Below are 16,147 nucleotides of genomic sequence, written 5' to 3'. Positions count from 1 at the left end.
TTAGCAGATAACAGGATAAAGATAGGTGATTCAGGTCTGCTAAGGCACTCCTGTCATCTTCATGCAGTGCCTATTTCTGACTCCAAGACAACTGTTTCCGCTCCATCCTTATGCTGTCATTGCAGCCTAGTGGGAGGAGAGAAAGAGCATGGAAATGAGTGCCCCTTATTTTAGGAATGTAACCTGGAAATTACACAATTCCATTCATATCCTATTGGCTGAAATTCAGACATATAGCTACACCTACAACCAAGGGAGCCTGAGAAATGGAGTCTTTACTTCAGGTGGCCAGTGTCTCGCTGAAATTTGGGGTCTCTGTCACTAAAGGAGAAAAGGAGAGAGTGAATACTGGAACTGCTAGCCATAGCTGTGGTCTTAGTTGCAGAATATCCATGATTCAGACAAAAGTCAGCGTAACTCCTGGCTGTACTGCACAGCCCTTGACAGGAGCTGGATCTCAGAGTTGGACTTTTTTTTTTACTTCTTTTTTAAATTTTTTTATTTTAATCATTGTTCAAGTACAGTTTTCTCCCCCCTACTCCCATTCCAGCCCACCCACCCAACCCTCCCCCCTTCCCCCCATTACCCCCCACCCCTAGTTTTTGTCCATGTGTCCTCCAAATTTGTTCCTGTAATCCCTACCCATTCCCCCCTGAAATTCCCTCTTCTCTCCCCTCTGGCCACTGTCAGACTATCCCCTATTTCAGTGTCTTTGGTTATATTTTGCTAGTTTTTTTTGTTTTGTTTTGTTGTTTAGATTCCTGTTAAAGGTGCTATCATGTGGTATTTGTCTTTCACTGCCTGGCTTGTTTCACTTAGCATAATGCTTTCCAGCTCCATCCATGCTGTTGCAAAGGGTATGAGCTCCTTCTTTCTTTCTGCTGCATAGAATTCCAGAGTTGGACTTTTGACAAACTTCCTGGGATGCACTTTTGTCAGAGTTTAATTCCTAAATGTCTCTCCACATGTGTATATAATGTTCTGTTATTAGAAAATAAAATTATTTAACTCAATGCATTTTGCTGTTGTAGCTATCAGGAAAACTGAACTAAATTTAGAGAACAGTGTTACTGTGAGTGAAAAAGTCTCCAAAACTTATTTTAATCTTTCAATCCTCCCTCCACTGGCTTTACTTTTACTTCTTTCTTTCTTTCTTACCTTTTTTCCTCTTTCCCTCCTCTCCATTTTTTATGTTTTTGTTCTCTTACCCTCCTCCCCTCTTCTCTCCCCTCCCCTCCCTTCCCCTCCCCTCTCCTCTTCACTTTCCCTGTCCTGGAATGGGGAGGATGAGGGGATGAGGTCAAGTGGTTTATAAAATGTTTCTTTCACTTTTTCATTCTTTTTTAAAACTTTTATTAATAGTTTTTATTACACAAGTAGTACATATTCATTGTAGAAAAATTAGAAAACACAGAAAAGCAAAAAGAAAAAATAATCACCCATAATCCCACTACCCATAAATAACTACTATTAACATTTAATGTATGTCCTTCTAGCTTTCTTATGCATATATATACATACATAGATATATTTATATATAATTTTCTTTTTACAAATATTGTATCATACTATACATACTGTTTTATAACATGTGTTTTTTATTTAATATATATTGTGAACATTGCTGTTTATTCCCTGAAAAATTATACAGATACTACATGCTCATTGTGGAAAATTCAAAAATTACAGATATGCCAAAAGAAAATGTAAGTGCTCCAAATCTCACCTCCCAGAGATAAATGATGTTAACATTTTAGCAAATATCCATTCAGTCTCTTTAATGAACACCTGCATATGTATATTTAAAAAAATGGAATAACACTATAGATTTCTTCTGTAACTTTCTTTTTTCACTTAACAATATAGCTTATTCATTTCCATAGATATACATATGGTGCTTATTTTAATTGGTGCATGGTATCCACTGAAAGGATATACCACATTTAACTACCCCATACTGTAAGCTTATTTATATTTACCATTCCTCCAAATATTGCTGTGCTAAACATCCTTTCTTGCATATATTTTTTGAATAATGAATTAATGTATATTAAGTTCCTATCTTCTGACCTTTCAAGGAGAATCTCCCTAAAGTGGAATTACTTGGCATACACATAATTGCCAAAGTGTTTTCCAGAAAGATTGACTCAGTTTAGTCTTGTTGACTCTGCAAGAGAATATTCTTTTCTACACTTCCTTCTGTCCTTGGGCACTTTAAATCTTTATACCATTTGCCTTTCTGATACACAAAAAGGAGTATATTATAATAATTTGCATTTTTGATTACTAGTATATTCAAATTGTTTCATATTTATTATTAATGCATTATTTAAATTTATGGTACATTGCCAGTTTGTATCCTTGTCTCAATTTTCTGCTGGAAAGTTTGATTTTTTTGAGTAATAAATGTCATGTTTTCACAAATCCATTCATTCATTTGATAAATATATTTTTAGGGTTTGCTTTGTGTTTAGCACTGTGTTGGGTGTTGAAGATACAGCAGTAAGCAAAGTAGACATGGCTGCTGCCTCCTTGAGCTTCCAGTTTAGTGGGTAAAGGCAATTCAATAAGCAATGTTGACAAAAGTGCAGTATGAAGAGGATGAAATGGGAACATTTGGCTAGTCAGGGGGTTGGAGATCATGGGAACCTCCCAACGCAGTGGAGTTTAAGCTGTTGACATGTATTAGAGGTCCACACTTTTCGCTGCATAAAGTTCAAATTTTGTTTTTTTTGAATCTTTTGTATCATATAGGAGTTTTGCATTTTTAATTTGTCAATTCCATCCATCTTTTCCTTTGTGGTTTCTTTCTTTAGTGTCCTGCTTAGAAAGGCTTTTTTGTCCACCCAAAAATTACATAAATATTCATTAGTACTATCTGCTTGTCCTCTTCTATGTTTATTTATGTGTTTTAACATTCAAATCTTTACTGCACCTACAATTTATTTTGATAAAAGTTATGAGGCACAGATATAATATTTCTCCCAAGAAATGGCTAACCAGTTGTCACAATATAATTTACTTAATAATCCAACATTTCCTCAGGGATTTGAAATGTCATTTTTATAGGGTACTCAATTCTTTTATGTCCTTTGGTTTATTTCTGGACTTTATATTTAATTCTAATGATTTATTTTGAACCAATAGCATTACTGCTCTTTTTCATTCTATCTATAGTTACCTGAAAGTTGAGCATTTGCTGACATCCTAGTATGCAAAGAAATGATAGACATTTCTTAGGTATCTGTGTGGGGTGGGAAGTTAGTATGGATGATATCCCTAATCCTTTCACCTCTGAGATTTCCAGAGCCTGAAATTCCTATGGGACCGTTGTTAATCTGGCCCATTTATTTGCTCCCCAAAACCAAATAGATCCTTTTATACTTGGTATTTGTTTTCTCCTCTCACTGTAAAGCTCAGCTTTCAGTAGGTGGCAGTATTGCTAAACAGTTAAGCATCCTAGTGCTGCAAGAGCACAGAGGGACAGAATGACCTGGCAGGATTTCAGTTTCCCCAGAGCCTTCATTAGAGGAGGTGCCTGGGCTGTGCTCCTTCTAACGTCTTCTCTGTACTCTAGAACAAGGGCACAGCCAGAAGTGTGCAGTGAATCTGTTCCTAGATATGTGCAAAACATACTTTAGAGTGACACCTTGGCCTTATGGGCATTTCTGTCCAAACCTTATCCAAAAGCGCCTTTGGACCCCACCACTGACTGATACAAAGCCTGGAAATGTAGTTTTAAACAATGTGATTGTGGTGGTACTCAGGTGATTTTTTTTCTTTATACTTAGTGGTATTTTCCAGATCTCCTACAAAGAACATGAGTTGTCTCTGTAATCTTAAAAAAAAAAAGTCAACATGGGGCATTGAAACTATGGTGGTAAAATGGACGATTGTGTGTCAGAAAATGTTCACATCCTTTTGTTTTTCAAGTATGTGAGTACATGCAACAAACTGGGTTCAATGCTCTCTCCTTATCCCTAGAGATCAACTCAGTGTTATTGCTAATCTTATAGCACGTTACCAGCAGGAAGCTGAGACAGTAGAACTCTATCTCATGGAACTACACCTGAGAAAGTCCTTTGGTAGGGAGAGGAGAGTGCGATCAATTCCTAAGAGATGCACTGGCATATCCAGCAGGTGAATTACCTGTTGCAACCATGCGCCAGTGTAGGTTATCAGGTCTTTGAGCACTAAATTTAATTTTAGGACCTGCTACTGAAAAAAGATCTATAAATCTTGGAGTGTGTCTAAGGGAACTACAAAACTGATCAAAGGCTGGGAAACAGGCACTATGAATAAAAGATAAAGTGGCTGAATTTGTTTACCTTGCGTACAGAAAGCCTAACTAGGGAATTAGACAAATTCCCATCTCCATGAAATGCTACTGTGATCCTCCCAAACACGGAGGTGAGACCTGAATTTATTAACAGTCTTCAGTTGTACAAAGGACAGTTGCACAGAAGCTAAGTGTTACTTTTACGCTGAGACTAAGGCTAGAGTGAACACAAATTAACTGAGCAGAAGTGATTGAGGCCAAGCATTTAGAAGAACGTGCTGAACACCAAGGTTGGACTTACCAGCTAATAACTTTGTATGAATTAGTAGGAACCAGAATGAAGCTAAGGGTTTTATATAGTAGAAAGTTGGGAGAGAGGAAGAGATGGGAGTAAGAATGTGCCAAATTGGGCTACTTCATAATCTCTAAAACAGTGGACCTGAAGTTAATTTATCTCAGGGAATAAAAATAAACCACAGTCAGGAAAAGATATTAAGCTTTAACCAAACTTGATCTATGAAAATGAGGGTTTACAGACCAGGTAAATCTGGGAACAGTTGCCTGCTCTGCGGGGACTTTCACCTGAGGAAGCTTTTAAATAGCATATTCCCACAACTGTTTCTGCAAGTATTTGATTTAGAATATGATGATTTAATCATGTAATTTTCAAGGGTACTTCCTATTAAGTCAGGCATACCTATAATCAGGCATCAATTACCCTTCATTGGAACACAACTCTGGGCTCTAAGAATGAGGCTGAAAACAGGCTGGTAGGATCTAAATAGAGACCTGCATAGCCTTTTGAGATCTCTTCCAATTCTTTAACCCTTTCACTTCACTTTCAATCAAAAGCAGCTAGAAGACAATTCCAAGGACAATTTCCACAACATGAAATATTAGGTCGAACTATATGAAATTGCTATTTCTTAGGTCAAAACAGTCAAATACCAGCAATTTCAGATAATTCAACCTAATATAATAATTATTCCAGTAACTTGTCTGCACCTGTCTTTATCTTCACTAAAGCTAAAAGCTTTAATATACTTCATTTTCAGGTCAAAATGTTGGTGGACATGTAAAAGCCCATGTACATAAGTAGGAAGAAATTATAGGGTTGGGATTAAAGATGATTTTTGAATAAATAACTTGTAGGCATCTAGCTCACCCTTTTATTACACTAGACACTGGTGCCTCTTGTCTGACTTCAGGATTTTTCAGACTACAAAAAAAGAAAAGAAGTCCAAAGGCCTGATCTGTCAACCCATGGCAAATTCTGTCTGGGAAATGGGCCAAAGGAAGAACCGGGGGAAATCTAACAAAATTTGTACCATGTTACTAGTTTAGTGGAGGAAGGTCACAACAAAGCTGTGAGCAGAAAAACATGGTGCCTGGCTTCCTCCTTTCTAATATAATAGTATTGCTTCATGTGTCCTGCTTTCAAGAATCTAACTCGTAAGGTAAGACACGAAGTACACATTGGAAAAGTCACATCTGTATAGTCACCTAAAATGAGACAAGCTTAGCTGAACTAAAAAGATTTTATTAACAATGTAAAATGTTAAATATTTGTACGATCTGAGCTAATTCCAGCATGCCCTAAAAGAGTTAACACTATGCTGATGTGCAGACTTCATGCTTCAGATTTCAATTAGAACAAAATGTGATAATATTCAAATTTTACATTTGAGGGCAGTTGTATAAGTTACTACACCATTTCCTAACTGGATTACTTCATTCTCCAAGAAGCTGAAAAAGACACCATTGGATCAAAAGGAAATTAGTTGCCCATATGCATTGAACGAAGGTATTAGGATTATTGTGTATTTACAAAATTTAAATACTTTTCATATATGGTTTTTCTTGCATTATAAATTAAGATATTTTTCAGTTGAAGCTCTTAGATTCTGACAGAATGGAAGACTAAATGTAAATGAAAGCAAAGAAAGCAATAGGTGAGGTGGTATGTTTGCTTATAATATTATTTCTAATGATATTGATAGATTGGATTTTTAACACAATTTTGCAGTTTGAAACAGATTTCTATGTTGAAAGACTTCTTCCATATATGATAAATTGTTAACAAAAGATCAGTGAGAGCTATAGATATACTATTATACATGAAATAATTTTTCTCTGTATAATACATTTTTAAAAACCTTTAAGTAATTTAAAAATCATAATTCTTGCATCTATCATGGTATGGTTTGGAGCAGACATGCACAATGTTGGCTTTAAAAATCCTTTTAAAAACAGCCTGCTTTTTGAATTTGTTTTTTTTTTCCACTTGACAGCAACTCCTTTCAAATGTAAAATCATTTACAAGGACAGAGAGTGACAGGTAAAAGTAATAATGAAGCATAGAAAACATAGTCAAAAACCAATAACTGTGTTTCAGCTGTCTGGAGGTCCTCAGCTTCTGTGACTTTTTTTCTGGTCTCCCCTGGGGTGGGTTTCCAGGAGGAATCTTCTAGCTGGAGACGAGACAACATAGCCCAAAGAACCTTCTCTTCCGTCTTCTCACCAGGGGGTAGGAAGTTAGATTTAGAAGGCTGCTATCATCTGTGATGGGACAAAGCACATATGAGCGAGGTACAGACATAACCTTCTTTTATAAACGTCTTTAACCCCCTCCCCCACCTTTGAATCAAGGTTTCTTAACCTTAATCACCATCGACATTTTGGACCAGATAGTTCTTTGTAGTTGGGGGCTGTCCTGGGCATTCGTAGGATGTTTAGCAGCATCTCTGGCCTCTACTCACTAGATGCCAATAGCAGCTCCCCCACCAGTTGTGACAACCAAAAATATCCCAAGATATGGTCAAATATTCCCTGGGGGAGGGGCAAACAGCCCACAATTGAGAATCACTGCTTAGAATTAAACTTCAATTATTTAGAGCTCATTGTTCAGTTGGGAGAAGCATAGACTCTTAGAAAGAGCCCATGCTTTGGAGTAAAGCTGGCTTCTTTTATAAACTTGCCTCTGCTATTTACTAGCTCTGTGCCTTTGAACGTGTAACTTAAACTCACTAAGCTTTAGTCTGTCCATCTGTGAAATAGGGTTTAATATTACCTAGGTGAGGATTAAATGAAAAACATTTAGCTTGGGTAGATACCTTGATGCCTAGTGGAGAGGAAGCACTTAGTAAATAGAGCTATTACTAATCATTTCCCTTTATACAGGACCATCTCCTTGCCTCCACTGACCTCCTTCATGCCTTAGGAAGAACTTTCAATTTTTCCGTGTTAGTCTGTCCCTGGTACTGTCTATAGATATTTGTAACAAGGGTAAGAGATGATTGCCAACTGTTGAATTCATGAAATTTGGTTTGAAATTTTTAGCATGATGACAAGTAGAGGAATAAATAAGTCCTTAAACCAAATCTAGTTTATTGGGCTAGGATTTTAGGAAATAGTGCCGTCCATAGACAGGGTGGATGGAAATACCCTGTGGAGCAGAACTAGCCAGTGTGAGTCCCAGAGGCCTGAGAAGGACCACAAAGAAGTAAGTTTTTCATTGCCAACTGGCACAGGGCTAGAGCACGGTCAGACTGGAGCTTGGGGCGGCCCCTTGGCTGGTTGGTTTTGACAACCGCTGTGGACCTGAAATCTTCCCGGATGGGTGGCGCCACCCTCCCAGAGCAGAGCTCAGGGGCTCCCTCCTTTCTCCATCTTAAACTGGACCAGAGGCAACGTTGGGAAAGAGCCAGGAATCAAGAGTTTGGTGAAGTGATGAAAAAAGTGAAGAATGTGCCCCACCTCAAGAAAATGGATTGTAGGTGAGGGTTGGTGTTTGTTGATTACTGGGCCTAGACACTCCAGACACTGTCAAGAGCAAAGACAAGTCCTGGCTTTCTGGTCCTCTTATGTAAATGTGTCCTCCAAATGCCTAGGCCTTCCCTCCTCTTCTCCAAAGGTTCTCATGTGTCATACTTTAAAGTGAACTAGCATCACCCACCAAGCTGACAGTGCTCCTCGAAATAGTATGTACTGTGTCATATGTCTAGATGGAACTAGAACAGCAAGTTGGAGCCAGGGAAGCAAACAGGGGCCTCAGCGGGGCACATCAAATTAATGAAACACAGTCCACACTTTAGTCTCCACAGATTAAAATCCTCTCTTAAAACTCACATTCTGTCTTGGCTGGTGTGACTCAGTAGATTGAGTGCCAACCTGTGAACCAAAAAGTTGCCAGTTCAATTCCTAGCCAGGGCTCAAGCCTGGGTTGCAGGCCAGGTCCCCAGTGGGGGGCTTTCAAAAGGCACAAAAACACATTGATGTTTCTCACCCTCTCTTTCTGCCCCCCCTTCCCCTCTGTCTAAAAATAAAGAAATAAAATCTAACCCCCCCCCCCCCTCACATTCTGCTAATATGGAGGAGAATAGGACTCTCTTCATCCTTTCCTTAGTGAAAAATAATTCACTACATTCTGGGTGTTAACACTTTGACAGCTAAAAATAGGGCAGCTCTCTTTTATAATTAAACTTGTTTTAGGAATGGAGAAGAAGGTAAAGCAGGAGTAAATGGTGATGGAAGGAGACTTGATGTGGGGTGGTGACCACACAACACAGTATACAGATGATGTACTATAGAATTGTATACCTGAAACCTATATAATTTCATCAACCCATGCAATCCCAGTAAGTTCAATAAAAAAGTAAAAAAAAAACCCCTAAAAATAAATAAATAAATTTGCCTCCAAATGTTAAGACATTGAAAACTATGTCAGATAGTATATATGAGCCTGATTTCTTAGGATACTATCTTAGCAATGAATCATAGTATGCTTTGGAACAGAAAGATAACTCACTTTCTCACTGTGTTTCGGACTCTTACTTTTTAACCACCAAATAAGCAATGAACTTAACCCAACTGGATATGGCAAAGATACAGCAGACTCTGAAGGGTAAAGAATTTTACCTTTCAATATCTCTTTGGATAGTGAGTACATTTCCTGAAACTCAAACTCAAGTTCATCTGAAATTCAATGCTTCCTTGGAATAGAATTACCAAAACTATAAAGATTATATATATATAATCTTTCATATATATATATATATATATGAAAATCTTTTAATTCTATTTCTTTAAGGCTTGAAAGATCTATTTCCCAAATTCCCATATATATTTCCCTTGCTCAAAATATTAAAGAGGTTTGGGGAGTGACCTAACTGGTATTTATACACATTATAAAATGCAGTTCTGATGTGTATGGTTCGCACTACAAGAGGAAGTATCTCCTACGATGCTGTATTTACAAAGAGAGTGTATATGCAGTTGTTGTGGTATGTGTATGCTGTAGTGGTGTATTTGCCCCCCCATTCTCTTTTTTTATGTATTAAAAGCATGTAGGCATTATACACAGATATTAAGAGTTTTGTATCAAGACTGACAGTTGTCAGAGGCGAGGGGGTTTGGGGACTGGATGAGAAAGGTGAGGGAATTAAGCAGTACAAACTGGTAGTTGCAAAATAGTCACAGAGATGTAGATTATAGCAGAGGAATATAGCCAATAATATTGTGATGAATATGTATCAGGCCAGGTGTGTATTTAAGGCAGTGAGGGGACCACTCTGTGAAGTACATGATTTTCCGGCTGCTTTGCTGTGCTTCTGACACTAATATAGAAAAATACTGAATGTAACCTGTAACTGAAAAGTAAAAAAGACGGACCCTTGTGTCTGTGCACTCATTACAGTGAATCAGAAACCTTTTTGCTACTGCAATTCTCTTCACTCAGTCTTCTTTTCCTATATATTCTGTCACTAGCGAGTGCTACATGCACACCCACAAGCATGTAGAGCACTCACAAGTGAGCAGGAAGTGTTAGGATTGATGAGAAAGCGCTAGGGTGTTAAGCAAAGGGCAGGCTCCTGTTAAGGACGACTGATGGTGTGGGGCATCCTTGCTGAGCACTTTGGTGACACCTTTGTCTAGCCCAGAGCAAGTCTGATTATCACCTGGGGCTGAGGTGACACAAAAGCTCCCAACTTCTTGGCAGACATTCAGAGCAGCTTTCTGCACCGCAGGAAGCCGACACCTGCATAAGTGCTAACATTCACAGAGCAGTACGTCTGCCTGGACGGTCTGAAGTGAATTAAGTCCAAGGGAAGATGTCTTTCCACACTGATTAAAACCCAGTCTGTCTGAAGTGATGGGTTGCCAAAAGAATGTGAGTGGACAGAACGGACTTTTTCCCCACGCATTCTAAACTTTCTGGGCTACGTCACCTGACCTTGTTGAGACATCTTTGATTTTTATTGCAGATGTTTGAGACTTCAATAGTAATGCTGCCGGAGATAATACAGGCACAATTCTAGGAGAATTCAGAGGGGAGGTCTCCTTTCCCAAGTGGAGGAGAAGGAAGAAGACATTTGTGAATCCATGGAGGTCTTGGTATTCATGGTGGCCTGCCAGAGTGAGGGGGACTTGGACATTTGGTGAAGTAGGGGGTTAGGCATTCTAGATGGAGAGAGAAGGGTGAGCAAAGGCAGCCTGAATGTGGGTCCAAATCAATAGTACAGGCTGGCTGAAATGAAGAGTATATGAAGGAAGGGGTAGTACAAAACAGAACTACTAGGAATTCCCTGAATATGGCCGCACCTGCCCCTGCCTCCCTGCCTTTACAGACACCAGTTCTTTTCCCAAGGAAATGCCAACCCCTTCCTGAAGATCAGCTTAAGCATTTTCCCTTACACAGTCTTTTCTGATTGCTTCAAGCTTCTGCATTCCTTCATGCTTCCAAACGTCCCAGCCCTTGCCACAACCCTCTGCTTCCAACCCTGTCTTTCCACCAGCCTATAAGCAACTCTTTATAACATTCTTTACCAATTTAGCCTTTCTGCCTCAGCTCTTCATTTCCCACTCATCTCTCAACGTCCCTTAACGATGCTTCAGGGCCCAAATTCCCAAGTCAGCTGCTTCTGCCACCATCGCCAGTGACTACCTTGTTGCTAAATCCTACAGACACTTTCAGTTCTTACTTAGCTGAGCTACCCTGCAACTTCCTTTATGTATTTCATAAGGCGCTCCAGGTTTCCTTCTCAGGCCCTTTTGTAAACTGCTCCTTTCCCCTCAGACCTTCAGTTTCCGTCTTCCAGGACTCTTCTCTATGCACGTTCTCCTTGGGGGTCCTCAACCCTTCTTAGAGCTTCAGTTACCATCATGCTGATGATGTTTAAATCTGTATTCCCAGTGCTCCCAGTGTGCTTGTCTCAACTCATGTAAGACTTGTACATCCACTTTTAACCCTGGGGGTTGCTCTTTGAGTCCCCCCATGTCCAAAACCTCGATTGTCTTCTGTCTCTACTGCTCCTCTTCTGCTCCCTGTAACTTAGTGAATGACTCCATCACTCACTATGCTTTCCAAGTCTGACCTTGTGATTCATCCTTGTTTCTGCCTTGTTCCTTGGTTCCACCCATCTAATTGGTTGCATCCCTTTTCTCCTTGCTAAATCCCTCCAATGGCTTCGGGTTAAAGTCCAAACCTCTTAGCATGGCTAACAAGGACCTTAATGGTATAGGCCCACCTATCTCCCAAGGCTCTTTTCTAACCACATTCCCTCAAATGAAATGCTCCAAGTTCATCAAAATGCCCCACTCTTTCATCCCCCCAAATGCTTTCACATATCCAGGATCTTCTGCCTAGACCGTATTTTTTCCATCTTTTTCTTTGGCTAACTCTGATTCATCCTAAGAGATCTCAGCTCAGATACTTTCCAAAAAGTAGTTCTCAGTATCTCCACTTCCCCCAAATCTGGCTATGTGAGAGTACAATATGCACTGGCAGCAATTGGTGTCTGTGTCATACTTGTATTATACACACTACTTTTGTCTTTCCAATTGTGTGTGTCGGTTATTTCCAGAATTCACATGCTCCACCCTGAAGACTCCATCACAACTTCTGTGACAGGAGGCATACACCATTTGAAAAAAACTTCTCAGGTATTTCTCATCCAGTCTGTTCTGTTGAGCTGGAGAGGAGAGACATCCCCATCACCTAGCACAGCATCGGACACCTCATAGGTGCCCATCACATGTTGGATGATGGTGGGGACATTAAATACTAGGGCGAGAAGCTTGTTCTTCCTTCAGTAGACAATGAGCAGGCACTTAATGTTGACTTGGGGCTCAGCTTAATCAGAGTAATGCATTAAGGATCTCACGTGTGATCAGTGATGTATGCATCAGACTGGAGGAGAGAGAGGGATTACATATGTCACAATGAGCCCTGGACAAGAGGTTGCAGAGATTACTAAGGATACAGGGCTATCAGTAAAACTGCCCCGAGTAATATTCAGGCACCAACTTGAAGCACACAGTTTCTATATGATGTCCCAGGGGAAGGACCTACAAGGTCACCTCCAGCCTTGCAGGTGGCATAACTGCCCAGTGTTCTTCTGCCAGATTTCAAACTCTTCTGCCTGACATAGTTAGGTTGGTTCTGGATATGAAGGTCCAGATGGGAGTGGATCAGGGCTATGAGTCTGGGAAACTGCTCCTAGACCCAGTTTAGTCTGGAGTAGGGCTGTCCACAGAAAGGGCCCCATTCTGGAACACAGCGAATTCCTGACTCATTGTAATGCTCAGTATTAGCAACAAAATTCTAGGCAAGAGTGAATGTACTAACACATTGAGAGCATTCATTCAGTCAGAATTTTAGAAAAGGTGAAACTGTCTTTCAGGCTTAATTTATTTCCACCCGTTTGTTTTGTCTGATTACAACATGCACTTAGAAGATACTTGTCCTTCACTTTCCAATCTCCTTTTAGCCTTTGTCAGTAACCTTGCGGGCTCTCCACAGGTATTTCCATTTGTAATCCGTTTGACACAGCCAGACGACCGTAATTAATGAAGCTCCCCACAGCACTGTCACTGACCCAGAATGTAGAGCAGAGGAGCCATTGAAGCAGCGGAGAGAACAGCGGGCTGGGAGCCAGGAGGTCTGGACGCTGTCTGGAGGAACAAGGGTGGCTCACTGTGGTGTTTTGTTTTTTTTTAATTTAATTTTTTTTTAATGCACTTCCTTGACCCTGCTTTTTAACTAGAAGGGTGGGGAAGGAAGGCCCTGTCTACAACGAGGGCCTAAGCCACTCATCATTGAGATTCCTGCTCCTGACCACTGTCCTTTATTTGCCACTGAAATCAATTTAAGGTAATCTGTTAAGTCAAGTTTTGGTTGTGGTAGGAAGGGGAAGAGATCTGATGAAATCTTGAAAGGCTAAGACAGACGCGGAGCAGTTTCTGACGGGAGCGCAGGGGCGGAGCCTGGAGAACGGAGGGCCCGGGTGTTCCACGCGGAGGCTCCCCAGCACCTGCCCGGCAGAATTTTCACATGGCCAAGGGTTGAGGAAGGAAAAAGGGGACAAGAAGCAGTATCTTTTCCCTTCTTTCTCTCTGCTTCAAGCACACACATAAATGAAATAAGAAGAGAAAGCAAATAAAAAGAAAGAAAACAGAAGCCTTTCTGTAATGATTTCATCCAGTTAGTATTGTTTTGACCATAAGGCCGTACAGAAAGAAACTGGAATACGTTTTTCTGCACAGCACCCCAGACCACTTCCAGCACGTGCTAACCTAGACCTGTATAATACACAAACCAGCTGGGAAGAATTCCAGGAAGGTTATGGGGAAGTCCCAGTGGTCTAGCTCAGTACAAGTAGTCAGGGAGAGGAATCTGGCGGATTTGCTCATTGACTTGGCACCATATGCATTTGCTAAAAAATGTTCCCAGCTCCAGAGACCTGCTCTCCTTCCCTCTGGCCTTCTTGGACCCTTGTCCGGACTCACACCCTTCTTTCTTCACTGGTCAGCTCACGGTGACGTGATGCTGTGAGTGCCCATTGCACATGCAGAGAACAGAGATGTATCTTCACATGCTGAGATACATCTCCCACAAATGAAGAAAACTGAATTACCCACAAGACTTCACCTCAATCTCTTTTTATTATTATTTTAAAATCCTACTGGATCACTGCCTCCTAAAGAAGTCCTTGCCTCTCCTAGCTTTTGCCTTTTACTTCCCCAAATAGATTCAGGGTTCATGTCCTGGGTATTATTTAATTACTATTATTATATTTAAAATCAGCGCTGGCTGGTGTGGCTCAGTGGGTTGAGTGTCTGATTGCAAAGCAAAGGATCACCGGTTCAGTTCCTAGTCAGGGCACATGCCTGGGTTGTGGGCCAGGTCCCCAGTGGGGGGCGCGTGAGAGGCAACAAACACATTGATTTTTTTCCCCTCTTTTTCTCCCTTCTTCCCCCCTCTCTAAAAATACATAAAATCTTAAAAACAATTATTTTTGTTTATAAAATAATATAAAGTTACAAAAATATAGTATACTTTTTATGATTATACACAATGTCCTAATATGTAAAATGAAAAATTTTTTCCATTAATGCACAGTTTAAAAATGGTTGGAGGAATTTTCACTGAAAGTGGAGGGACTAGTGGGATGGGCAGGTTTAGAAGAGGGGCTCCACAGCACACAGGAAATTCAGACTGGGGCACCCTGGGCAGTCACCCTCCTGGGCAGCTGAACGTGACATACAGCCAGAGGCCCATGTGCTGTTGATGGCGGTAGGCTTGTCAAACATTAGGAAGCTGAGGACAGCTTCAGCCATGAACCTCAGATCCAGAGTCTCGGGGGTCCATGTTCTAAATGACAGGACACTACATATCATCAGTGGAAGCAGAGGTTGCTCTTTTCGATGATGGTTTAGAGTATTTCTGAGCTGAACTGGGTAGGTTAGCCAGTAAATAATAGTCACAATCATAATTGTAGCAACAATAGAGTAAACGTTTGTTGAATGTTTGCAATCTGTAAGGTCGCTAGTAGATATGTGACATGCATTGCATCATTTTACCTTCATAACAACTCTCTTTTTATCAGTTACCTGATGCACCGCCTCGCCTGCCCCTTATTTTCTGACACCATATCCATCCCAACTGGCTCAAGCCACACTACTCCTCGGCCTCTTCGCCTGGTGTTCTCTCTTCCACCTCTCCACCTTCTGCCACACACTCCCTGAGCCAACAGGCGCTGCGTCTCCACGGCCAAATCCTCTCCCTCCCAGCTCAGAGGCAGGCCACACCCTGTGCTCCCTCCCACCCAGGCTTTGCTCCGTGAAAACACAGGAGTTTTTTTCTTACCTTTAAACATCCTTTCCTTGCCCTCTAGTTACCGCTCTCTGAAGCAGATGCTACACTTAAGGTTGTTCTGGCCATGTATGCTTAATGAAAATGCTTATTATTATCTTTTGTACATAGCTTCAGACCCTGGGGCTGCAAAGTGGGTGCAGATTTAACACTGTTTACGGCCACTGTTACTGTACTATCCCCCAGGCATTGCTCTGGGTACTGGAGACATGATAATTAATAAAAGCTTACGGCCATCTCTCACAGCCTTTCCCTCTCCGTGTTAGAGAGTATTCTCCCACAGGATAGTTCTGGGGAAGGACAGCCTGGAATCACCTCCCAGCCTTTCTACCTATATAGTCTGTGTGGCCTTGATCAAGTTAGTTAACCTCTCTCTGCTCAGTTTTCTGCAAATTGGGGAATATTAGTAGCATTTCTTTCAAACGTGTTATTAGAATTAAATAAGTTAAAAGAGTTATGGTCTACAGTATTTAGGATAGTAGCTGTGATACTGTGATTTATAATAAATATATATTTGGTCTTTCTCCTAAAGCCCTTGGAATGGCCTAAGTGCTGAGAGCTATAAAGGTGTCTCATTATGTTAATGAGGCGACTTTTGGAAAGCACCTAAGAATGGGGGCCGATTGGAACCTTGTGTCCCAACCCTTGACCTCCTGGGAGAGAAGAAAGGATGGAGATTGATTTCAATAAACTGATGACCAATGACTTAATTAATC

The 16,147-nt window shown here is 40.6% G+C and overlaps 1 protein-coding gene across 3 annotated transcripts in view; it reads right to left on the bottom strand.

Annotated features, from left to right (window-relative positions):
* Positions 1-2,296: 2,296 nt before the first annotated feature.
* Positions 2,297-16,147, bottom strand: part of LOC114507880 (regulator of G protein signaling 7 binding protein) — an 86,890-nt gene continuing 73,039 nt past the window's right edge. For all 3 annotated transcript variants that reach the window (XM_028525936.2, XM_028525927.2, XM_036020329.1), the window contains exon 6: positions 2,297-6,838. In XM_028525936.2, coding sequence (XP_028381737.1) covers positions 6,747-6,838 — 92 coding nt within the window. In that variant the 3' untranslated portion in view covers positions 2,297-6,746. The remainder of the gene's footprint in view (positions 6,839-16,147) is intronic.

This window comes from Phyllostomus discolor, chromosome 3, assembly GCF_004126475.2.
Source record: "Phyllostomus discolor isolate MPI-MPIP mPhyDis1 chromosome 3, mPhyDis1.pri.v3, whole genome shotgun sequence".
Lineage (NCBI taxonomy): Eukaryota > Metazoa > Chordata > Mammalia > Chiroptera > Phyllostomidae > Phyllostomus > Phyllostomus discolor.
The sequence above is the reverse complement of the archived record's forward strand: the minus strand, read 5'-3'. Positions and strand labels throughout refer to the sequence as shown.